This window comes from Alexandromys fortis, unplaced genomic scaffold (genome assembly GCF_014885135.2).
Source record: "Alexandromys fortis isolate MF-2015 unplaced genomic scaffold, M_Fortis_MF-2015_v1.1 scaffold_140, whole genome shotgun sequence".
Lineage (NCBI taxonomy): Eukaryota > Metazoa > Chordata > Mammalia > Rodentia > Cricetidae > Alexandromys > Alexandromys fortis.
Genome location: NW_026068048.1, coordinates 2180535 through 2206063, shown reverse-complemented (window position 1 = coordinate 2206063; position 25529 = coordinate 2180535). Strand labels below are relative to the sequence as shown.

The window sequence follows — 25529 nt, the reverse complement described above, 5'->3', positions numbered from 1 at the left end:
GAATGAAGAGACAAACCGGGGACTTTCTTTCCTTTGAGGTAGACACTGAGGAATGGGGTCAGTCCTGGGAAGGCTCCCAGGGTAATGTCTGCAGGAAGAGCTGTGGGCACCCTACGAGTCTGGGTTAAGAGTGGGGCTCAGCCTGGGAGTGTCTTCAAGGTGGCACTTATTCTGCAGCTCTGCCATGATCTCCTCCAGCAGATCCATCCTGGGCAGCAATAGGGCAGACAGACCTGGGCTTAGCTCAGGGTGAGGGAGGGGCCCGTGGCCGCCCACCACAGCCTGTGCATCTCACTCCTGTAGCCGGGAGAAGAAACTGCCTTCCGTCAGCTCACTCTCCTCACTATCAGGTTTCTGTGGGAAGAAAGGGCAAGGTGCCACCAGCTGCCACGGAGGCTCAGAGCCTGGGGCTTTGGGTGTTCTACTCATGGCCTTCCCTGGCAGCAGCGCTCTGGGCAGTGAAGCCTCTTTGTCAGCATGCATGGGTGGGGGTCCAGGACAGCAGTCCCGTGTGTGCCACAGCTGTCCCTGCAGAGTTTGGGTCCTGACAGAACTTCCTCTCACCCTGCTCCTCAGAGCTCTGGGTCCCCAGCAGGGAAGCTGCTCCACAAGGCTGGTGGGCTGCTCAGGGAATCACAGGTCAGAGGCTAGGGTGCAGGTTAGTAATGGAGTAGGGGTATCCGTACTATTGAGATGGATTCCGGGCAACAGTGTTTGCTGGGGCTGGGACTGGGGCCCACACCAGAGCTGGGGTCCAGATGTAGACTGGAGCTGGGACTGAAGCTGCTGCCTAGAGTCAAGCTGCTGCCCGAGTCCCAGGCTGCATTCTGCTGGACTCTGTTGCGATCTGTGACCTCGGAACTATCCAGGGCCTATAGAAAACAAAGGCAAGGAACTAGCATGGTTGTCCGGGTCCCCACACCTCCTTTGGTTACTGATCATTCTTCTGTTTCCTACCTGGGAAGGGTCTGGGAAAGGGAGCACAAGCCTTGATCTGGCCTTGGCCCTGGGGGTCACTTCACGGTACAGATGCTCTGGGAATACAGAGCAGATGACTGAAAGTTATGCACACCTCCACAGTGTCCAAAACACCCCATCATCATCTGTACCCTCTAACCTGGCAGGGACCCCAGGGTTACAGGAGACAGTGCTGTCCACTCTGCTGGGGAGTTGACCTTGGGTTCTGAGTCCTATAGAAAGAGGTGAGATGTGATGACATGGGCCCTCCCTGGGGTTCCATAAGTACCCAAGCCACTCTGACCTTCCTGTACCTTGGCCATGGCCTTTCGCAATAGGTAGTGAGTGCTCTGCAAGCTGCCCCAGCGGTCAGCAGGCTCTAGGCCCAGCCCCGCTTGAACCAAGGCTTGATAAGGGGCTGGCAGCAAGGGGTCCAGGGCCGGGCTCTCACCTGCCTCCAGCTTTGCCTTCACCTCCAGTCCCTCTCCCCCAGCCCACGGCAGCGCTCCTGTGAAGAAGGACCATGAGGAGACCCACACTAGTGCTACGTTTCCAGGGTGGGCAGGAAGTGTAGGGTGAGCCACTGACCAGTGAAGACTTCCTGGGCCAGGATGCAGAAGCTGTAGAGGTCTGAGGTAGGGGCTGGCATGTCACCACGGATCAGTTCAAGTGGTAGCCATGGGTACAGTTCAGGGGGTGGGGGAAGCCCTGGACTTGGGTCTCCCTGGGGGTAGTCCCGTTGCTGCCTGGGGAGGTCAAAAGGTCTGGTGAGCTAGTGGCTGCCAGGACGGAGATAGGGCAGACATGGGGGCAGGCTCTCACCTGGGCTGCAGCCTGGGCTGGTTCAGCGGACGCCCGTGCTCTAGGTGGCTCACCTTAACCAGGCCTGGCCGCACTAGCTGCACAGCATGAGAACTGAGGCCGCCATGGGCCCAGCAGCGGGACTGCAGGAACAACAGGGCCTCCACCACCTGGAGCAGCAGGGAGCTGGGCCGCAGGCCTGGCAGCACTCGGGGACCCTCCTCAACCGCTCTTGCTGAGTGCAGCAGGGTATAAAGGGAGCCCAGACACACGGGCTCAAAGAGCAGGCTGAGTCCGGACAGGTCCTCTGAGGGGCTCATTGCCATCAGCAGCAGAAGGCCAGGGTGGTGCAGGATGCTGGGAGGGAGCAGAGCGGGTCCTTCAGAATGTCCCCCACCTGCTCAAGGTGAGGGCTGCTTCTGGCCACAGGCCACCTACCATGAGCCGGGGGAAGACTGTCTCACCAGCCACCATGCAGAAAACACGGAGACCCTCCATCACAGCCTAGCAGTGACAGGTCAGCCCCAGTCCATATCTGCCCAAGTCCCCTCCCATCCCTCCCTCCTCTCTGGGTACCACTCTAGGGAGGGTGTCATTACAGCTGGAGGGCTGGCTCCATTTGGGATGCTAGCCCAGAGACAACGCTTAACTACAACCATGGCCAGTACCACATCCTCTTGGTTGTGGACTGCTGGAGCCAGCGGTCAGCTGGGACTGGTAACCTGCAGTGCTGAAGGTCAGCCAGTAGCACGTCAGGGCGGGTTTCCGGGGTCTTCAGCTGACGTACAGTAACAGGGTGGCCCTTCCACAGGAGGCTGGAGAATGGGCAGCAGGTGAGTGACATGGGCAGGATTTCTTTGTGAGGGAAGCAGGAGGCAGGGGCTCTCAAGGCACGGAAGGGGCTCTCACTTGGCCATGAGGGTATGAGAACTGCTCTCGTAGGTGCGGTCAGGCTCACCCTGGGTTGGTACTAGCTCCTTGGGGTCTACCAGCGGGATGCCCATTATCAGTGCCGGTGGCCGCAGGCTGTTCAGCTGAGGGAAAAGCAGGGCTTTGAGCACCAAGAGGATGCAGGGGTCCCTGCTCTCCCATCCTCTCTTTCTTACCTGGCCGAACCCCAAGGCTGGGGTTTGGGAGGATCTCCTGATCTGCCCTTGCCTCAGTGCCCTGGGATAAAGGGCAGGCTGAGGGTAAGCATGGGGTCACTGGGTGTGCTGGCCCGGGAGGCTCAAGAATGTGAACTGTTACCTGTCTGCCCGTGCCAGCCTGAGTGAGGGCAGGGTGCCACACAGTCTGTGTCCAGAGCTAGCTTGTAATTGACTCGGGGACACAGTGGGCGCCAGCTCCCCACTCTGCACCAGCGCTGACATGTGGGTACGACACCACCGCAACAGCTCCAGCACCTGGGTGGGACACAGGGTGAGACTGGGCGCCCATGCTGGCCTTGCTGACTCTAATGTACCCTGGCCACTACTCACCTCCCAGCTCTGCTTGGCATCACCCTGCTCAGCCCAGTCTCTTGGCGTGCGACCCTGCCGGTCACGCAGACGCAGGTCACCTCCTGCCTGCAGCAGGTGCCACATCACCAGCCCTCGGCCTGAAAAGGCGCCGGCATGCACAGGTGTGCTGCCATCAAGGCAGCGGCTGGGACAGAACCAGAGGCAGGGGTGGGATGGATGAAGAAAGGGGAGGAGACAGGCACAAAAGGGAGCTGACTGGGGGCTGAGTGGAAGGGAGGAGTCCTGGGAAGCGGGTTACATGAGAACTCAGGGGGGTCAGGTGGGAGGGGGAGGATCTTTGGGAACTCTGGAAGGCACCAGAATGAGAACAGTCACTGGGTAGCCAGAAGAGGTTAACCCAGAGGCCAGGGAAGGCACTAGGCTCTGGAAGGGGATTTGTGCCCTGAGAGTGTAGGGGTACTGGGACCTGTCTACTCACTGGTTCGGGTTGGCGCCGAAGGCCAGTAGGAGGCGCACAGTAGAAGTATGGCCCAGTAGTGCGGACAGGAAGAGCCCTGTCTGCCCAGCAGAGTTCTCACCATCTACCTGGACAACTGAGGGACAGCAAAGTCTAAACCTGTGCTCACTCCAGACTCCTGGAAGTCTCTCTGGCCACCAGGCAACACACATCTCATGAATTCTAGGCTAGCCTGGCACTCAGTATGTACACAGGGATGACCACGAACTTCTGCTCCTCCTGTCTCTGAGTGCTGGGATTTACCATGACTAGTTTACGTGTGTGCCGAGGTGCCAGCCCAGGGCGCTGAGCACTGTGAACAAGCATGTTATCAGCTGAGTACATCCCCAGCGACTCGGCAAAGGCTCCCGGCCAGCCCAGCCCCCACTGTTTTTCTTCGGCTTGGGGCCTGTTCTTCCCCTTTCTTCACCCATCCCACTTTTGGTGCTGTCCCAGCCGAGGCTTTGACGGCAGCACCACCCATGCTTTGATCCCTGACTCCATTTCTGTGGCCTGGAACTAGCGCCTCGACCCGGGGCACTAGAAGTAACTCCACAGAGCTAGAATTAGGTGAGACATCTGTCAGCCATTATAATATTCATCCTCCCCAGGCCAGAGGTGTGAAATCAGGGCCAAATGTGGCTCCTTCCAGATCCTCTGAGCACCACGTTCTCTGCCTCACACTTGACTCACAGCTCAGCCATCAACCATCATCGTCTGCACAGACATCTTAACTGGTTTCCCACTCTCAACCTGTGCCCCGAAGGCACCTTCCAAAAACACCAAGGACTAGATCATCTCAAACAAGTTCCAAAACCAAAATACACGAAGAGGGTGAGGCTTGTTTTATGAGGCCCACCTGGCCTTAATTCCAAACCTGGATGATAGTTTCCAGAACCAGAAAGTAAAACTATGAATGGATTCCATTTATGATCACACAGGCGAAAACCTAAGTAACTCAAACTCATCCCCAGAAAGCAGGTGTTCTTCCATGTAAGAAAACCTGTCAGAGTAATAGATCTTTATGAATTAAAGGGCAAAATTTATATGTCCTGGGCTGAAGGTACAGCTCAGTGGTAGAGCATCTGCCTAGAATCCCCCAGTGAGGGGCTGGGGTGTGGCTCAGTGGTAGAGCCCCTGCCTAGAATTCCCCAGTGAGATTCTAGGGGCCTGGCTCAGTGGCAGAGTGTTTGCCTGGCATTAATAAGTCACTGAATTCTATCCCTAGCACCAGTGGGAAGAAAAAAAAATCACATTTTAACCTTATAGATACAGAAAAAATGAAACTAGTTGGGCAGTGATAGTGCACACCTTTATTCCCAGCCCTTGGAGGCAGAAGCAGGTGGATTTCTGTGAGTTTAGGCTAGCCCAGTCTACAGAGTGAGTTCCAGGGCAGCCAGGGCTACACAGAGAAACCTTGTCTTGAAAAACAAAAGATACAAAAGGAAAAGAAAAAGTAAATTGATGAAATTTAGTGTTTATATCTAATTATGGAGAAAAAAACTCAGAAAACTTAGATGGGAATTACTAATTATTAAAAAATTATATATATAATTAAATATATATAGTGTTTTGTTTTTTGAGAAAGGGTTTCTCTGTAGCTTTGGAGTCTGTTTTGGAACTTGCTCTTTTTTATTTTTATTTTATTTTATTTAATATTTATTTATTTATTATGTATACAATGTTCTGTCTGTGTGTATGCCTGAAGGCCAGAAGAGGGCACCAGACCTCATTACAGATGGTTGTGAGCCACCATGTGGTTGCTGGGAATTGAACTCAGGACCTCTGGAAGAGCAGGCAATGCTCTTAACCACTGAGCCATCTCTCCAGCCCCGAACTTGCTCTTTTTTAAAAAGTAATTTATTTAGATTCATTTTATGTGCATTGTTGTGAAGGTGTCAGATCCCTTGGAACTGGAGTGACAGACAATTGTGAGCTGTCATGTGGGTGCTGGGAATTGAACCTAGGTCCTCTGGAAGAGCAGTCAGTGAGTGATCTTAACCACTGAGCCATCTCTCCAGCCCCCTGGAACTCACTCTTGTAGACTATACTGGCCTCAAACTCACAGAGATCCACCTGTCTCTACTTCCCAAGTGTTGGGATTAAAGATGTGGCCACTACCGCCCAGCTATTATTATAATTAAAAATCTCAACAGCAAGCATGACAGTACAAAAAACAGATTTAATTCTTTAAATACTAAAAAAATAAAGTGTGTGCCAAGTGGCAACAGTAGTTTGGGAGTTAAAATTTTTTTTTTGAGACAGGGTCTCATTAGCACAGGCTCCTCCCAAACTCTCTATCCTTCACCCTCAGCCTCCTGCGGACTAGAGTGGCAAGTGGCTGTGCACCATCATGGCTGTTTTCTCTCTTTAGCTAACAAAAACTTAAGACACAGCCAGCAATCAGAGCTATGAAACAAGTTTAGAAAGTGGTCAGATTATCAGCTTAGAAAAATCAGTGGAGTCCCATCTGGGGTGGTCTATTTGCTGGTTGTGGTGGCGCACGTCTGTAGGATTTGCTGAAGGAGGCAGAGGCAGGAGGATCACGAGTTCGAGGCCAGCCTGGGCTACACATTTGCCGGGTGGTGGTGGCGGCGGCGCACGCCTTTAATCCCAGCACTCGGGAAGCAGAGGCAGGCGGATCTCTGTGAGTTTGAGGCCAGCCTGGTCTAAAAGAGCTAGTTCCAGGACAGGAACCAAAACCAAAGAAAAACCCTGTTTAAAAAAAAAAAAAAAAAAAAAAAAAAAAAAAGAAAGAAAGAAAGAAAGAAAGAAAGAAAGAAAGAAAGAAAGAAAGAAAGAAAGATCAGTGGAACTTGTGAAACTGCCCATCGGAGTGTGAATTCTCTACCCCTGTTCCCGTCAAACCACAAAATCCAACAACACCCCACATCTTTGCAGCGATAGAGAAGGAAAGCCTTGTGTCCAGCTTTAGAGAAGTGTTTCTGCAAAGCTGCTGCTATGTTAGGGTTAATCAGTAGGGGCTGAGACATTGTTTTGAGGCTGTATAAACCTTGAAGAGCTGTTTCTCTGGAGAGTCTGCTCTCGGTGGTACGTGAGTGTGGCAGCGGCACCGACCTTGGTCCAAAGACACTCCTGGCTGACCTGGAGTTCTTACGCTTTAGTCAAAAGGGACTGAGATGTGTGTTGTCTGCTCTCTTGGGCAGCAGGGCAAGATGCCTTTGATAATTGGAACCTTTCCCTGCCCCAATCAACCTTGTAATTGAATAAAGTAACCAGAGCGAGCTAGCTGGGTGTCAGTCTTCTCTGAGAAGGTTGGACCCTTCTACTCTTTTGGATAATGAAGGCTTAGCATCTTAGTGGGCTTCTCTTTCTCTCTACGGCAGTACCTATGACTCAACATCAAACAGTGGATCTCAGGCTCTTTACTGTCTGGATCCAATACCTCTTCAGCTTCTTCTCCCCGAGTGTGGCTGGTCACACACATGCCCAGTTCACTCTGCCCAGGCCACTCCAGCTTCCAAGGGTCTCTTCTCCCACCTTTCTGCAGAATGGCTTTCACTGTGAGACGTCCTTTCACACCCAGTGAATCCCTTCTCCACCGACTATATTTCATTCCCGGTGATCCAGAGGCCAGATACACCCTATCTCCCATTCCTACCATAGATTTTGGCACACAGCAGGTAGCAGCGACAACATAGGACCCTGGCACCCCGTTAGGAACTGGTCAATGGAAGTTGTCGCTCCATGGTGCTGGCTGGTTCTTTTCTCACTCTGAACCTCACCTCTGCGCAGGAGCCTGGCCATGCCCCAGCATGGGCCTCCAGCCAGAGCTAGGCGATGCAGACGGCCCACCTGGGCATCTTGATCCCTCACGGAGCCCAGCTCCACCGGGAAGCGTGAGGCCTGCGAATGCATCGGCTCCTGAGGGCAGAGTGGAAGCTAAGACCAATAGGGCTGGCTGAGCTTGGGAGCGGTGTAGTTGAGAAGGGGATTCAGGAGCGTCTGATGGGAAAGGAGGTGTCTGGAAGACCCGACTAGGGAGCCATACACAAGAAGACCAGGAGCCCAAGGGGCCCAAGGGGTCAGAAGTGATAGTGGGAGTTTTAGGGCAGGGTGGGCATTCCAGCGAAACTCATGGGCTGCGGGCAGAATCTGAGCCTGGGAGAGGCTCTGCAGTATGAAAGAGCTAGGAGGCTCTGGAGGGTGCTGGTAGGGTCTGTGAGCTGGGGAGGTCCTAGGTTCCCAGAATAGAGATGGGGTCTGAGCGAAAGGGCCGCTGAACTGGGGCTGGGGGTGAAGTGTGGGGCTGAAGTAGGTGTGGTGAAAAGCCGAGGGTCCCGAAAGCTCCAAATCGCTCTAGGCCAGGACTCTGGCCCAAATGGCTTGGTACCTACCGTTGGGCGCAATTGTGGCTGTCACGTGACTATGGCACATCGATGGCAGTCTGCGCAAGAACTCTAGGCGCCTGTTTGCCTGCTGCTTCCTGATATCTCGCACTTGCGCAGTAGCCTACCCTAAGAAGCAGCCCTTCCATCCTGTAGGACGGAGGGACCGGGATGTCTGCCCAAGAGGTTTCAGCGGGTTCTCCTTCCCCCTTGCCTGCTCCAGAACGTCAGTTATCCAGTGTCTCTTATTTTTGTAATTTTAATTTTACGTGTGTGACTATTTTGCCTGTATGTATGTAAGTGCTCCAGGCGGCAGCCTAGCACCCAGGGTGGACAAAAGAGTGAATAGAATCCCCTAGAACCAGGGCTAAAGGGGCCAGTGAACTGCCATGTGGGTGGTATGAATCCAATCTGGGACCTCTAGAAAAGCAGCCAGTACTCTTAACCGCTCAGCCATCTCTCCACCTCCCAGCCACACCCTTTTGGACCCTCTTTTTTTTTTTTTTTTTTTTTTTTTTTTTTTTTTTTTTTTTGGTTTTTCTCTGTAGCTTTGGGACCTGTCCTGGAATTATCTCTGTAGACCAGGCATTATTAAAGATGTGTGCCACAACCGCCTGGCTCCTCCTGGACCCTCTTAACCTCAGTTCCTCATCTCTGATGCTATTTCCATGTTCACCCACCCCATGACTATTTCCAGTCTCTTCCCTGAGCCCCATACCCGAGGGCCCTTCAGGACGCCACCCTTTAGACATCACCTGGACCGTCAAGGGTCAAGCCTATTGGGCCTCAGAATCATCCCCCACACTGGGCCCCTGCTACCTACCGCCTTCCCATCCCTGCCACATGGCCCATTCTCTAAGCCCCTCCCCTCCTTTCCATCCCAGTCTCCACTCTTTCCTAGCTTCTCCAGTCTCTGAAACAGGTAGGAAAGGAAGGAGACTCAAAGGAGACAGAAGACAAATTCTGAGTCCTTAACTGGTTACCAACTTAAACATAACGCGTTCCCTTCTATCTCCCTCCTTGTGTCTCTCAACAGCACTCACAGAACACAAGGGTTCTTAGAAAGCCCAAGCCTCTCTGATCAGCACAGCCTTCCACTAACTCCACTGAGGATAACACCCTTGACCTGGGGTTGTGGTAACGATTGTCTTGGTTACTTTGCAGAAGTTTGAGACAGGTTTACTGGCTCATTTCTAGATTCCAAAGCACTCAGGAATCTGAAGCAGTAGGATTCCCAGGAGTTCAAGAGCAGCTTAGGCTACAGTATGAACCCTATCTCAACAAACAAACAAGTCCCCAAAATGTTGAAGGCTGCTCTTGCTTAAACAGACACACACACACACACAGACAAACACACACGCATGCATGTATGAATTTGCACACACGCACACACACACACACACACACACACGCTTGAGATAGTGTCTCACTAGGTACTGCCAACTGACCTTGAATTTGCAACATCCAGTCTTAGATCCCATTGCTGGTATTTTAGGCTTATATTATCACATCCAGAAAATATCCACTCTTACCTGGATGCTGTAGAAACTGATGCATGAGCGGGAGAGGGGGTGAAAGGCTCGGCATCTCTGCCTTCATGCCATGTCTGACCCCTTCCTGCCGCAAACTTTGAATGAGACTACCGACTCAACCTGACATGTAGACATGTTGCTCCTTTGACAACCGGGTACTCAAGACTATAAAACGGGATGAACTTGGTTCATTGGAGTGGGTGCCTATTTCTTACAGCCTGAAAATCCTCTAGCCCTGTCATGAACTCAGGACACCTAGCAAGTTGACCCCAGCAGCTCCCACACAGAGCTGACCATGTGTTAACCTACCAAGTACAAGCCAGGCTGCTTGTGGACAACAATGAGAAAGGAGCAGGGAAGAGCTCGTAAAGCCGTAACTAGTCTCAAAGTCATTATCACCCTCTGTGAGTTCGAGGTCAGCCTAGTCTACTAAGTGAGTTCCAGGACAGCCAGTGCTGTTACACAGAGAAACCCTGTCTCAAAAACCAAAAAGTAAATAAATACACAAAATAAAAAAATTACTCTGACCTTGACTCCCAGTATTCCTGCTGGGATACTGACTCAAAGAACAACTTTCATGTGACAGGGACAGCTAACAAACTCCAGCACATGCCCCTCCTGCGCCAAAAAAAGTCTGACACCCTTTGTGTTGGGTGACCAATTTGGTCTCCTCTAGTCTGGGCTGGCTCCATTCAGTTTTAGATGCAGTGTCACGTGATCTGCATCAAGGCGCTTTGCCTTACTTGTTCACAGTGGGCAGCTTGGTCCCATTCCTACCACTCTGATGTGGGACAATGCTCTTGTACGCTGTAAAGATTTGTCACTCATATTAGTTTAATAAAACATTGATTGGTCAGTAGCCAGATAGGAAGTACAGGTGAGGTAACCAGACTAGGAGAATTCTTGGAAGAGGAATGGCAGAGAGTCAGTCACCAGCAAGATGCAGAGGAAGCAAGAAAAGGTACCAAGACACGAGGCTAAACATAGATAAGAATTATGGGTTAATTTAAGTTATAAGAGCTAGTTAGGAATAAGCCTGAGCAATTGGTTAAACAGTTTATAATTAGTATAAGCCTCTGTTTCTTTGGGACTGAATAGCTGTGGGACCAGGTGGGATAGAAACTTCTGTCTACAACACTTGAAGCAAGAGATCACTGCCTGGCATCATTGCCTTCCTTTGGCCCACCCTCCACATGGTAGAGGAACCTGACACATGTCTCCTCCACCTGTAATCCCCATGATTCCTGTTGCCTCTGGCTGGAACACAGATCAATTCCTGAGGCTATACCATTGAGTGCTATGCATCCCTCTGCCCTTAGGTAAGGTACCATTTCTCTGTGCGTTTTCCTCTTCGTTGTTGGTTTTTTTGAGATAAAATTTCTCTGTGTAGCCCTGGCTGCCCTGGGACTTGCTCTGTACCCCGAACTCAGAGATCCACCTGCCTCTGCCTCTCAAGTGCAGGGATTAAAGGTGTGTGCCACCACTGTCCTGTTCTTTTCCATCTTTGTAACTTTATTATTATTTACAGTGCTGGAGATGAAACTCAAGCTCTTGTATATGTTAAGCATGTACTGTATCTACCATTGAGCCAAGCTCCAGGCTCTCCCCGGGGGAATTTTTGGCAAGAGTCCTCAGCTCTTGTTTTGTTTTTGAGATAGAGTCTCACTATGTAGTCCAGGCTAGTCTTGAAACTATAATATTCCTGCCTGTGCTTCTGGGGTAGTTTGAATGTAATTGGCCCTCACGATCTCATAGGGAGTGGCACTATTAGGAGATGTATAGCCTTGTTGGAGGAAGTGTGCCATTGTGGGGGTAGGCTTGGAGGTTTCATGTGCTCATGATACCACCTCGTGTTCCTGTTGTCTCAAGATGGAGGACTCTCAGTTCCGGCACCATGTCTGCCTGCATGCCACCATGCTCCCCATCTTGCTGGTAATAGACCGAACCTCTGAAACTTTAAGTGAGTCACCCCAATTAAATGTTTTATTTATGGGAATTGCTGTGGTCATGGTGTCCCTTCACAACAATAGAAAACCCAACAAAGACAGCTTCCTGGTGCTACCCTTTTTTTTGAGACAACATCCCTTGCTGGGACTTGTGTCTCACCAATTGGGCCAGGCTGGCCGACCGATATCTGTCTGTCTCAGCCTGTATACACATGAGGCTTGGAGTTTTATATGGCGACTGGAGGTTAAACTCAGGTCCTCATGTCTTTGGGCATCAGACATTTTCCTGACAGAGACATCTCCCCAGCCTGTCCATCGGTGCTTATTGGCTGAAGGAATGGTCTTCCCCTCCTGGGCACATGGCCTTGGCCCAGCCTTTTGTTAGTGCCTGCTCTTCATCTGTGTTAGTTATTGCACATCCTCTGAGATGGAAAGAATTCTTGAATAGAACCCTGACCAAGTTCATTACAGGATAGACGGCCTCAAGCCATTATCACCATGGGTCATCTAAAGACACACACACACACTCACACACACACACACACACACATTCTTTCTCCCCTCCTCCTCTTCCTCTTCCTCCTTACTATGTAGCTCTAGATGGCTTGGAACTCATGATTGTCCTGCCCCAGCCTTCCAAAGGTCACCACATAGGACTAAAGACCTCTTGAGTTTCAGACACGCCCCACCTACCTGAGCCACCTCTGTTGGCCGAGGCCAGGATCAGCCCTTCCCCAAGGAGGCAGCTTCAGGGAGATACAGGCAAAGGCAGAGTCTCTGGACCTTTATTGAGCACAGGGCCTCTATGGTACTGATGGAGTAACCCTCAGGCCTTCCTTCCCAGAAGCCTCCGCCACAGTTCTTGGCTGAGCAGGGCTTGTTCCCTGCGGGCACCCTGCAGCACACTCCGGTTCTCCTGGGCTCTCCGGATCAGGTAGGGGATCACCTCCTCCAGGCAGCCATAGGGGATAGACTTATACACCAAATATCCAGCCTGTCCTGTTGGGAAGAGTATTGGCAGAGTGTGGGTAGAGAGAGAGAGAGAGAGAGAGAGAGAGAGACAGAGACAGAGACAGAGACAGAGACAGAGAGACAGAGAGAGGTTCCTGGGCATCGGCTGCAAATGCTACTTCCTTTGCTCAGAACATGGCAGACTAGGTGAGTCAGAACATGGCAAACTAGGTAATTCACTACTAAAACACTCTACAGCAAACATTTAAGAGAAACAATTTTCCTCTGGTCCATCCTTCCCTTCCTCATTTCCTTCCTTCCTTTCTTTCTGATTGGTTGGTGTGAGATTGGCTTTTATTATGTAGTCCAGGCTCAATTCTAATCCCAAATCTGCCTCAGCCTCCTGAGTGCTGGAATTACAGGTTTGTGCCACCATCTAGCAAAAACAACAACAACAACAACAAAAAAAAAAACCCCAGTTTATTAAGATAATGCTAAGAGCCAGGCGGTAGTGGCACTCACTTTTATTGCCAGTACTTGGGAGGCAGAGGCAGGCGTATCTCTGAGTTTGAGGCCAGTCTGGTCTACAGAGTGAGTTCTAGAACAGCTAGAGATACAGAGAAACTCTGCCTCAAAAAACAACAAAAAAAATACTTCTAAGAGAGCAAGAAGACTAATTCAATAATTAAGAAAGTAAAAACTTACATAGATCTAATCTACATGGGAAGTAGAAAAAGACAAGATCTCCTGAGTAAATTGGGAGCATGGGGATCTTGGGGGAGGATTAAAGCGGGGAGGGGAGAAGCGGGGAGGGGAGCAGAGAAAAATGTAGAGTTCAATAAAAATCAATTAAAAAAAAAGAAAGTAAAAGCTCAGAGAGATGGGGACACAGGAAGCCACTCTTTCTCTGAAGGAGAAATCCGATTAATGTTGGATAACCTAACATGTTATACAATTACGTGCGAGCCTCACCCTGCTGAGCTTTCTAGGAACCCGGCCCCTTATAAGCTAGAACTCAGAAAAGCTGTACCTTCTGAGGGAGAGCCAGTGAGAAGTCCCCCACTTCTCTACACTCCTAGAGAATGGGTTAGACCCAAAGACACCAGAGAAATTCATCACTGCTGTTTTCTGGGGGTCATAGGCTAGCCCGTTCACGCAGTGACAGCTTAAATTTGTATCAAGGTATTGAAAGAGGCCTCTAACCCCAGGAGGCAGAGGCAGAAGGATTTCTGTGAGTTTGAGGCCAACCTGGTCTACTTGGGAGTTCAGGCCAGCAAGGGCCGAATAACCAGACCCTGACTCAAAAACAAAAGCAAGTAAACAAATAAACAACAGAAAACACTGGCAGTGTGGATCGAGAGCAAAGTGGTTTTTGAAAACAATAACGTCTCTGTATTGTGGGGTGTGAGTGTGTGTGTGTGTGTGTGTGTGGTCAGAGGACAACCTGTGTGGGTTGTTTCTCTCCTTTTTTACCTTACATGAGAAGGGCCTCTTTGAATCGCATAAAACTAGACTATTCGGCCGCAAGCTACTGGGGAACCTCCTGCCTCTGCCTCCCATTTCCATAGGCATTCTAGGATGGTAGACATCTGCCTTACTGTCTAGCTTTGGCATGGATCCTTGGGATTTGAACTCAGGTCTTCAGGCTTGCACGTTAGGTGGTCTACCCATTGAGCCATCTTTCCAGTAATAGAGTGCTCTCGTTACCCTTAGTAACCCCATAGAAGGAAAGGAATCCAGTCTAAGGCCTTAGGGAGCAGCAGTCAGGACCCTAAAGTGCAGGCAATATGGCACCATAAACTAGAACCAGCACAGGTCAGGAGAGAAGACACAGGGCATATCCCTGTGAAGGTTCCAAATCCCGGAATACTGATGCGTCCGGGAGGAACTGGAGGCTGAGCCAGCTGCAGGTTCTCTGTGAGAGTGGGGCCAGTTCATGACTGGAAACAGCAGGAGGGCTCCAGGTGAGAGGGAATGAGAGGGTGAGGGTGGGGGTGGAAGGTTGAGGGTGAGCCATTCACATACCTAGTGCCAGGGAGACGTGGTCACACATGCCCAGAAGTTGTCCAAAACAGACCGGCCCATCCAGAGGAATGCCCAGCTCCCACATACTGCAGAAGGGGGTCATGTTATCGGTCCAGACAGTGGCTACATCTAAAGACAAGCCAGCCACCCGAGCATTCAAATATGGAGGAAGAGCAGTTGGCCAGCTGGATCCACATTCCACACCCACACATTCAACCAGGGATCAGATATGAGGGTGGCTCAGGTCTGTGTAAACACCGGCACAGGTTTCCCCCTTAGATTGGTGTAACTATGTATGTAGCGTTTACATTCATTGCTCTAGGTGTTGTGAATAAGCATGACTGTTTCAAGCCTACAGGAGGATGTTCGTGGGTCATATGCAAATATTCAAATACTATGTCATCCGATGTGTGGGACTTGAACATCTGAAAATGTTGGTTTCCATGGAAATTGGTCCTAGGACAAATTTGCACAGATTCTGAGAAATGACTCTAGCCCCAAACTCGATGGCAAATACCACTGCAGGGCTGGCGAAATGGCTCTGTGGTCAAAAGCCCTGACTGCTCTCCCAGAGGACACGACTGGACTCGCAGCACCCACGTAGCAACTCAGCAACTGTCTACAACTCCAGTTCCTGGGAATCTGGCGCCCTCTTCTGGTCTTTGCAGGCACCAGGCAGGCACATGGGCACACATTACACACATGCAGGCAAAATGCCCAAATCCATAACATTTTAAAAAATTCAAATAAAATTTAACAAAGAGCTCTTGCTTTTGCAGAGAAGCCCAGTTCGGTTACCAGTACCCAAGTCAGGCAGCTCACAATGCCTGCAACCCCAGCTCCAGGGAGTCTAGCACTCTCTTTTGGCCTCCCCTGGTACTTGCATTCATGGGTGCACACATATACACACACATATATAAATCAAATCCATCAATCAATAACAATTCTCATTGGCTCTCATGAGACTTTCACCCATTGAGCCTCAGCTGCTCTCTGGAGTCCCCAGTCCTCCCTATGTCTCAGGAAATAAGGAAATGCCTTTCACATCTGAGCCTATAGGACATACACAGGCATAGAAGGGGCTATTTTTTAAAAAAAAAAAAAACAAAAACCTTATTACTGTGTAACCCAGTTGGCATCAACTTCTTGATCCTCCTGCCTCCGCCTTCTGAGGACAACAGGTGTGTATCATCATGCCAGGTTGGAATTAAAATCCCCCCCATGTACCTTCTCAGTGCCCCCCCACACACACACTACTGCCTTCCCATCACTGTCTTGTAGTCACAGAGAGGGATGGGGCTTCTTAGGCGTACTGGTTTCCCCTCCTCCAACCTCGTACCGCTTAGTTGCTTGGAGAACGGATCCTTCATTTTGAGAAGCCACCATGAGGTGGCACAGAGGACCATGCTGGGACACGCGGCGCAGCATCAGCTCCAGACAGCGACTGTAACTGAAGGGGGAAGTTCTGCTCAGCTCTCCAGGGAGTGAGGGCCAAGTGCAATGGACGATGGGACCCCTGCCTCCTTTGGTCTTCAGGCAGGAGCTCCTCGGAACCGTTGCCCTCTCGTGTAACCTTTATCAAGCTTCCTTAGTAGAAGTCAGGATGGACGTTGGGGTGAAAAGCAGGACTTTGTTTTGTTCTGACACCCAGGCTCATTGTGTAGCCCAGTCCTGCCTTAGCCTCTCATCAACAGGGATGACGAGTGTGGGCTTCTGAAGTGGACGGCTTCTGAGCTTCTGACCCAGTGACTGTCTCACAGCAAAACCATGTCTCCTCCCAAGATGGCACTACCCAGGATTGGTCTCTATAGCATGGGTGGATTTTTTTTCTTAAATAATATTTTTTTTCAGTGTGTGTGTGTTCTAGAGTATACACGTGGAGGTCTCTCCACATGGTCTCCCCCTCTACCACAGAAGTCCTAGGGATGGAACTCAGGCCATTAGGCTTGGTGGCAAGCACCTTTACCTGCTGAGCCACCTCACCAGCCCTTTCTTAACTGGTTGTCTTAATTTTCAGTATGAGATGATGTGGACATTATGTATAAGAGAAAATTCCTGGCATGTCCGTGATGGCACTGGACATTGTCACAGAAGTTTAACTGGGAAAGAACCCCTATGCCCCTGCGACACACACTGAATGCAGGTAGCACCATTTTATGTATTGTGGTCCCTGGTTGAAAAAAAAAAAAAAAAGAGAGAAAGTAAGAGCCAGGCATGGTGGCGCAGGCCTTTAATCCCAGCACTCAGGAGGCAGAGGCAGGTGGATCTCTTGAGTATGAGGCCAGCCTGGTCTACAAGAGCTAGTTCCAGAAGAGCTAGGACTGTCACACAGAGAAACCCTATCTCAAAAAACCAACCAACCAAAACAACGAAACAAACAAAACTTAGAGGGGTTAGTGGGGTAAGCTGAGCACTGGCATCCAGTTCTCTCTGCTTCCTGGCTGTGGACGTGGTGTGATGAGCTGCCTCTCACTGTCATACCGCCCTGATACTATGAACTCTGTCCCCTCAAACATGACGTTGCTGTCCAGGTGGGAAACAATAGTGTCCCAAATCCTGGAGAAGAAGTGACGTGAACACACACAAGATGTTTGGCACAGAACCCCATGGCCGGTGATGAGCAAGTGAAAGATGGCATCCATTGTACAGGCCTGGTTCCAGTTACTTTGGACAATGAGGCAGAAGGATTGCAAGTTCAAAGTCTGCCAGTGTTATAGAGTGAGTTCAAGGTCTCCCTGGGAACTTAGCAAGTCTGTTTCAAAAACAAAAGTAAAAAGAGGGCTAGAGATATAGTTTAGTGGTCGAATTCTCCAGTGAGGGACTGGGGGCGTGGGTCAGTGGTATAGCCCCCGCCTAGAATCCCCTCAGTGAGGGGCTAGAGTGTGGCTCAGTGGTAGAGCCCCTGCCTAGAATCCCCCAGAGAGGAACTGGGGACGTGGTTCAGTGGCAGAGTGACTGTCAGGCTTATGCAACCTGCTTTACCCCCAGAAGAAAAGTTACATGCTATTTTAAAATTTTAAGTGTGTGTATATGTATACGTGTGCATGCACACATGTCTGTGTGTTCATGTGCACATGTGTACGTGTGTGGGTTGTGGCCCAAGGTTGACACTGGGTGTCTTTCTCGATGGATCTTCACTTTATTTACTAAGACAGGCTCTTACTGGACCCAGGCTCATCAGTTCTGTCTAGTCTAGCTAGCAGCTTGTCCCCCGGGAACCCCTGTCTCTGCCTTTCAAGTCTGGGATGATAGGCAGCCACCACACCAGCTCAGCTTTTCCTAAGGGTTCTGAGGATCTGACCCGCCCCCACCCACTGGGACCTGGGGCTTGCTGATTAGGTTGGACTTGTTGGCCAGTGAGTTCCAGAGATCCTCCTGTCTGTCTTCTCAACACAAGAAAAAGATACCATATACAGATTCGTGAGTGTGTGCCGTGTGTGTGTGTGTGTGTGTGTGTGTGTGCGCGCGCGCACGCGCGTGCATGTGTGTGTGCACTTATGCACGTACATGTTTGCTCCCTATGTACACACATGTAGAAGGCAGAGATCAATGTTGGGTCTCTTCCTCCAGCTCTGTGCACCTTACTGTTGGAGTCAGGGTCTCTCACTGAACCTAGAGCATCTGTTTGTCTCCAATGTCGGAGCGTTGGAGTCACAGGTGTGTACCCTGGCACTCGGTCCTTGTGCAACAAACACTCTCCCTGTTGTGTTGGCACTAATGGGAGGTGTGGCCTTGTTGGAGGAAGTGTGTAACTGTTCAGGCAGGCTTTGAGGTCTCAGATGCTCAAGTCACACCCAGTGAGTCAGTCTACTTCCTGTTGCCCAAATATCAACGCGTAGCAGCTACCTTTCAGGCATCATGTTTGCCGAAATGCTGCCATGTCCTGTCGTGATGATAATGGACTGAACTCTGAACTGTAAGTGAGCCACCACAATTGAATGTTTTCTTTATAAAAGTTGTCATGGTCACAGTGTCTCTTCCCAGATAGGAACCCTGACTATCACTGCCTCCTCAGCCTTGTGACATATTATAGTATTTATTATTTTTCCTATAGCCTCTCAGCCTTGTCCCTACCTTTGACTAGTGGCCTCATAGTCAGGCTGAGTGCAATCTTCCTTCCCCTGGAGTTGCGTCACGGCTCTCTCCTTTTCCAGATAGGCACCTCGTACCAACTTCACCCCAAACGCCAGGCCAGCCTTGTGTGCAGCATCAGCATCCCGCTCCAGCCGGTCGTGAGTTTCCTGCAGGGAGCACAGGCAGACTCAGGAGGGTCAGGGTGCTGGGTCCTCACCCACAGCCCTTTAGAGCACACTGTCCACCTTCAGATAGGCCTGGTAAGTGTTCCACACCCAGGGCCCGCCTTCCTCTGGTCTGTTCCAGCGCAAGGCCAGGGCAGCCACGAGCAGGGAGAGGGCGGGGTTGATGAAAGTGTACTCCGCGTCCACCAGGAGCCTCACGTGCTGGGCCCGGGCATACTGCAGGGGGAGAGAAAGGTGTCAGGGCCAGCAGTGTCCACAAGGTGGGGAGCCAGGGCACCCACGTGTTACCTGGGCCACGTGATGCAAGCGGCTGAGAGAGGCCTGCAGGTGCTGATTCTGTTCGGCGTTGAGGTAGGAGACCTGCAGGTTCTAAGGGGCATTAGGGAAGGGGACAGTGCTCAGGACCACTGGCTCCCTCCAGGACCCAAGTCCCCTCTTCCACAGGTAAGGTGTGTGTGTGTGTGTCTGTCTGTCTGTCTGTCTGTCAAGAATTTGTGGGAAATCAGAAAGTGACTCGCAGGGTGTAGTGGCTTGTGCTGCAATCTTGCGATTTGAGAGGCTGAGGAAGCCTGGGCTAGTCTATCCAGTGAGAAAGAAGGAGATGGTTCAGTGGCTAAGCCACCTGCTGCGAAGCCTGATGACCCAAGTTCAAGTCTCAGGACCCATGTGGCGGAAGGAGACAGCTGACTCCTGGAAAGTGTTTTCTGACCCCTCCACTCCATGCTTTGTCATGCATGTTTACAGGCACGCACACACACACACACACACACACACCAAACAAAGAAACAAACAAATAAATGAAAGCAGTAAAATTTTAAAAGATAATAAAAAGAAAAGAGAGAGAGTTTAGAAAGTTGGGGTGAGATCCAGCCTCAAAAAACTATCTCATAAACCAGGCATGGCGGTGCACACCTTTAATCCTATCAGGTGATGGAGGCAGGAGGAACGGGAGCTAAAGACTATCCTGGGCTACAAAATGAGTGAGAGGCCAGCCTGGGCTATATGAGCCCCAACCTAAAAAATAAATAAGTAAAAAAAGAAAAGATCAAACAAAACAAAACTTACCCTCAGACTGATGGGGATTCTGCAGTGATGGGAAGGCCCCATGTATGGAAGGGGATCGGTGTGGTCCTACTGTGTGTGTTTGCTGAAGTTCATCAAGGCGTATCTTTGCCCCCGCAGGATCTCATGTATCCCAGGCTCACCTAAATTTACTGTGGAGTCAAGGAAAACCTCCAGCTTCTGCTCCTCCTCCCTCCACTTCCCAAGTGCTGGTTTGGAGGTTATAGCCAAACCCGCTTTGATTTGTAGTTTTCATTCAACAAAAATCTTGTTAACTCTTAAGACAAATCTAGCTTAAACAATTAGGAAGCTTTAACCCGCGTGCTTCACAGCCTGAAGCACTTGGTGCAGAAGTGAATTGACATCAGCCACCAAGAAGCGTCACAAAGTAAGATGGATCCATGGGCGGCAGGTGCCATTGCCTCCCCCGCCCCAACTCTAGGTTCTGTTTCCATGGATTCGGCCCATGACAGGTCAAAAAATTTCAGAAAAGCCTTGCAGAGCTAGAGACGCCATGTCCTGCTTTACCAGAATTCAGTTCCTAGCACTCACGGCAGGAGACTGCGTGTCTCTCTAGCTTCTGGAGAGCTACCGCCCTCTTAGGGCTCTGAGGGCACTGCCCACGTGTGGTGCATACACATGCAATGAAAACTAAAGTGATTTATTTTAAAAAGAAAAAGCCAGCCGGGCAGTGGTGGTGCACGCCTTTAATCCCAGCACCTAGGAGGCAGAGGTAGGGGGAAAACTCTGCAAGTTAGAGGCCACCCTGGTCTACAAAGTGAGGTCCAGGACAGCCAGAACTACGCAGAGAAGCCCTGTCTTGAAATATAAAACAAAGAAAAAGAAAGAAAGAAAGAAAGAAAGAAAGAAAGAAAGAAAGGAAGGAAGGAAGGAAGGAAGGAAGAAAGAAAGAAAGAAAGAAAGAAAGAAAGAAAGAAAGAAAGAAAGAAAGAAAGAAAAAGAAAAAAGAAAAAAAAGAAAAAGGAAAACCCTGCACCTACACTGAGCATAGACAGTCGTATGCTGTTATTCTCTGAGACAGTTAGAACAGTCAAGTTGACAGAATCTAGGGTCGTCTGGGAGACCAGCATTCTGGGCATGCCTGTGGAGGATTGTCTTGTGTTGCCGTGGGGAGATCCACCCACAGAGGTGGTGCACGTTCCTTGTTGGGGATCCTGGACTACACGATGGAGGAACGGAGCTAAGCAGCAGGAAACTAGGACCCGTGGCTCCCTGCTTTCTGATCCTGGATACCGAGGGACCAACTGCTTCAACCTCCTGCCGCCCCGATCTCCCGTGATGACGGACTGCACCACACATTATGAAGCCCAGATCGACCCTCCTCCCTGCAGTTACTTTCATCAGAGTGGTTATTACAGCAGCAGGACAGACGCTTAGACACATCCTCCCCGATGCTGCAGGGCGGCCGTTTGTGCAGTATTTGCGCTGCATCCGTTGACAAGTCACCCAGAGAGGATTAAAGGGCATGGGAGGATATGCACAGCTTAGAGGCAAATAATGCCAGGCCATTTCGAGTGTTGGTATCTGAAGGTGGTTTACTGAGATGGCAGTGTGGCTAAATGTTAAAGGTGGCAGGTGTGTGGGCGATCACTGCACAATGAACTTTTTACTTTTTAACCATTTTCCCTGCAGTGCCGAGGATAAACCCAGACCTTGTGAAGACTAGGCAAGCTCTCTATTACATATCCACACCCCAGCCCCTCACTGGGGGATTCTAGGCAGGGGCTCCACCACTGAGCCACACCCCAGCCCCTCACTGGGGGATTCTAGGCAGGGGCTCTACCACTGAATTATTCCCAAGACCTCTTACTGATATAGTCTAGGGAAATTCTACCCCCAGGCTACATCTGTAGTTCTGGTTTACTTTGTTTTGCTTGTTTTTTTGCACAGGACACCACTCTGTATCCCAGGATGGCTTTACACTTGAGATCTTACTTCAGCCTCCTGAGTGCTGGGCTTCTAGATGTGTACAGTTATGCCTTGCTTATTAACATTTTGTTACGAAAAATTTTCAGACTCATAGAACAATAAAAGAGGCCCAGTATAGTGGCAAATGCCTATAATCCCAGCACTGGAAAAGCTGAGGCAGGAGAATTGTGTATTCCGAACAGACTGGGATACTGTAACCCTAGCAGGGATGGAGACCCAGGGATCCTGAGGCTCCTGCCAGCCAGTGTAGCTCCAGGTTCAGCGAGAGCCTGCCTGTTAAAACATAAAATGGGACAGGCTGGTGTGCTGGCGAATGCCTTCAATCCCAGCACTTGAGAGGCAGAAGCAGGCTGATCTTTGTGAGATCCACCTTAGCCTGGTCTACATGATGAATTCTAGGACAGCCAGGGCTATGTAAAGAGACCTTGTCTCAAAAACAAAACAAACAAAATGGAGAGTGAATAAGGAATTACCTGTTTCCAGCCTCTGATGTCCACAGGTACATGCGCGTGGACACATGCATGCTCACACACACACACTGAGAGAGAGAGAGAGAGAGAGAGAGAGAGAGAGAGAGAGAGAGAGAGGAGAGAGAGAGAGGATACTGGAATAATAAGGAATGGAAGAATGAATGAATGAGTGAGTGAATGAATGAATGACGCAAGGACTTCATCAGGGTCAGTCAGGCATGACTGCAAACATCAGTCATCCCAGGACTGGGGAGGCCAAGAAGGAGGATTGCAAGTTCCAGGCCAGGCTGGGTTACATTGTAAGACCCTGCTTCATAAAACAAAGCAAGACAAGAGGAAGAGACACAGGGCTTAGAGCTGGTGCAGCAAGCACACACCAGTGTGTCCGCTGATTGACTAAAACATTTTTTTCTTTAAACCAGATACAATGTCTGTATCTCTAGCAAGTTGGGAGGTGGAGGCAGGAAGATCAGGAATTCAAAGTCATCCTTGACTGTACAGAGAGCTCAAGACCAGCCTGAGATACATAAGACCCTGCCTTAAAAACAAAACCACCACCACCAAAAATACATGTGTAGTTTTTAAGTTATGTGCATGGTGTTTTGCCTGCATGTTTGTATGTGCACTATAGGTATGCCTGGTGTCCGTGGCAGTCGGGATAGAGGGCTGCATCCTCTGGAAGTGGGGTTATGTGTGGTTGTGAGTCACCATGTGGGTGCTGGAAACCAGGGTCCTCTGCAAGAGCAACAAGTGTTCTTAACCCCTGAACCATCTCTCCACCCTGCGTTTTCGAGACAAGTCTCACTACATAGCCCAGGCTGACCTCAGAGACTCTATCCTCCTGCCTCAGCTTCCCAAGGGCTGGCATTAGAAGTATGCTCTGCCATGCTCAGCAGCTGATCTCCTCCTGCCCTGTTCTCTGTGGAGAAAGTGCTGCTGTCCTGAGCCCCCCTGGTAAGCCTCTCATCCAAGCCCCTCTCCCATGTGATCCATATTTATCCATGTCAACTACACCCTCAGTGACCGCCACCTCTGTTCCTTACCTTGCCTGTGTCCATAGCTTCTGCCAGTCTCTCAGGGCTCAGCTCCGAGGAGCCTGTTGACTTTTGGATCCAAGTCGATAGCTCCTTCTGAAATGGGGTGGTGGCTGACGTTTTGAGGGTAGCCTTGGGTAGCCACACCTGTGCCCCCCTCTCCCATCTCACTTTGTCACTTACACAAAGCCGAGGGCTGGTTAGCGCTGTCACCTTCAGCTGCATGAGGCTATTTCTGGCTGGGCCAGAGGTGTCCACGAGAGCTCGTGACAAGTCCACACAGCGCAGCATGGTGCTGAGGTTCCCCTCATACCAGGCCTCACTGCCCGGCCAGTGGAAGTCAGTTTCCAGAGCCTAGGGGTCCCCTTCCTACCCTCATCCCATCCTCCTTTGGCCCCGCCTTCTCTCTGCTCACCTGGTCTTGGCAGTGGAGTCCGGTTCTTCCTCCGTGGGTACTGCCAGCAGAGGCAGGAGTCCTAGGGCCTGCAGCTGCTGGACACAGCCCCTCACCTCCTCTGCTGTCTCCCCGGCCACAAACTGCCCATAGATGGATGCCCGGAGAAGTGCGCCCGAGAGACGGGAGCCCAGGAGTCGCTGAGACCAGGCCTGAAACTGGGTGGTAGGGAGTGAGGGCTCAGAGCCAGGTCTGGGCAATTTCAGACCAGTCCTTGTGCCGGCTCCTCACCGCGAGTCCATGGGTAACCAGCGGGGGCCAGGCGCACAGGCGAAGCACCAGCAAAGCCCGCGCCAGCTCCGCTGTTTTCTTGAGATGGAAGGCCCCACCATCAAAACGCAGGGGCTGCCAGTCAGCTGTAGAGGGTCTGGAGTGGCAGGAGAGCGGCAGACGTGTCCAGAGCATTGTTAAGTCCCTGGTCACACACCACCCCAGGGGCAGACAGCAGATCTACCGAATGCCCCTTGCCCAGCGAGGGAGCAGTGACTGATTAACCGCGCAGATCTTTAGGAGAGCAGGCTCTTGGGGAGGGGGGCAGTTAATAATTAATAGTTAGGGACAGAGGTCAGAATAACAGTGTCAGGACACGTAACCCCCCAGTGACAGACCCCAATAACCTTCAGCCTGACAGGCCGACAGATCTCAGGCGCCCAACTTGCACTGCTGAATAAGCGGCTGGACCCAAGAGCAGGGGACTCAAGTTCAAGTCAGTTGGGCTTTGCAGTCTCAGCGGAGCGGTTCATCTTCCAGGGAGCAGCAGGGTAGAGTTACTGCACACACTTAAAATGCGCATAGCCCACAGCCCTGTTATCCTTGCTAGACATGTAGTCTACAGAACGTGAGCATGGGCATCAGGAAAAAATGTCCATAAGGACCTTAACCCCAAATGAAAGCAACCCAAATGTCCTCCAAATAGGCTGGATGATAACATCGAGGTGTACACAGAGGGACTCACGCAATGGACTACTTTACGGAAATGAAAAAAAGAACTCTTCCTATGCCACCAAGTCTTTATTTAATTAAAATTTTATTTGCTTTTTATTTTATGTATATGAGTATTTTGCCTGCACGAACTTGAGCATCAGATGAATGCAGTGCTCATAATGGCCAGAAGAGGGCATCAGCATCAGATTCACTGGACCTGGAGCTACAGAAGGTTGTGGATGCCATGCGGGTGCTGAGAGTCTAACTTCAGAGCTCTGCGAGAAGCACTTTTAGCTACCAAGCTTCTAACTATCAGCACATCTCTCCAGCCCTTGTTTGTTTTCTAGATGCTTTTATCTGTCGAGTTTTTAGGTTTGCTCTGCAGAACCCTTTTATCCAATAACATGCCTGCCTGTCTGTGTTCTTGAGTGCAGACACCCACCGAGAGGCCTCCTATCCTTCTGGAGCTGGAGTTACAGGCAACTGACATGGGTCTGGGAACTGAACTCCGGTCCTCTGGAAAATCAACCAGGGCTCACAACCTCTGAGCCATCTCTCCAGGCCCATTAGAGTATTAAAACAAACAAAATATAACCTCACTGTATAGCCCAGGCTGGCCCTTTGAACTTACAGCAATTCTCCTGTCTCACCCCAGCCTCCCAAGTGTTGGGATTACAGCCATGCAACACCATGCCCAAGATGGCTTTTTTTCCCATATGTGAACCCTGAGGATTCACAGACTAGAGACTCCTCAAATTCCACTGGGTGCAATTCCTGTGGGGACCACAGACACATTGAAACAAATAATGGCCTGGAGGAAGAAGTGTCCTGACATCGTGGCAGCAGCGAGCTGGGGCGG

At 50.6% G+C, this 25529-nt stretch overlaps 1 protein-coding gene and 1 long non-coding RNA gene across 5 annotated transcripts; both read right to left on the bottom strand.

The window, feature by feature from the left end:
• Positions 1-3: 3 nt before the first annotated feature.
• LOC126486732 (uncharacterized) lies at positions 4-3248 on the bottom strand. The gene is made up of 6 exons (XR_007588185.1): positions 2668-3248; positions 1546-2573; positions 1409-1465; positions 1118-1190; positions 958-1034; positions 4-872 (listed from the first exon to the last, which is right to left on the bottom strand). It is a non-coding gene; the product is annotated as an uncharacterized lncRNA (long non-coding RNA).
• Positions 3249-12310: 9062 nt separating this feature from the next.
• Positions 12311-24239, bottom strand: Prodh2 (proline dehydrogenase 2). 4 transcript variants are annotated; one of them, XM_050119150.1, is made up of 10 exons: positions 23978-24239; positions 23708-23904; positions 23476-23614; positions 23302-23388; positions 19065-19145; positions 18837-18992; positions 18592-18758; positions 15857-15967; positions 14518-14603; positions 12311-12540 (listed from the first exon to the last, which is right to left on the bottom strand). In XM_050119150.1, exons 1-10 carry the CDS (start codon positions 24149-24151, stop codon positions 12368-12370), a joined length of 1371 nt encoding a protein of 456 aa, XP_049975107.1. In that variant the 5' UTR covers positions 24152-24239; the 3' UTR covers positions 12311-12367. The 4 variants fall into 4 exon arrangements, with proteins under 4 accessions (XP_049975107.1, XP_049975110.1, XP_049975111.1 ...); XM_050119153.1 differs by lacking the exon at positions 14518-14603; XM_050119154.1 differs by lacking the exon at positions 12311-12540 and having other exon boundaries at positions 14523-14646.
• Between the last annotated feature and the right edge of the window lie 1290 nt (positions 24240-25529).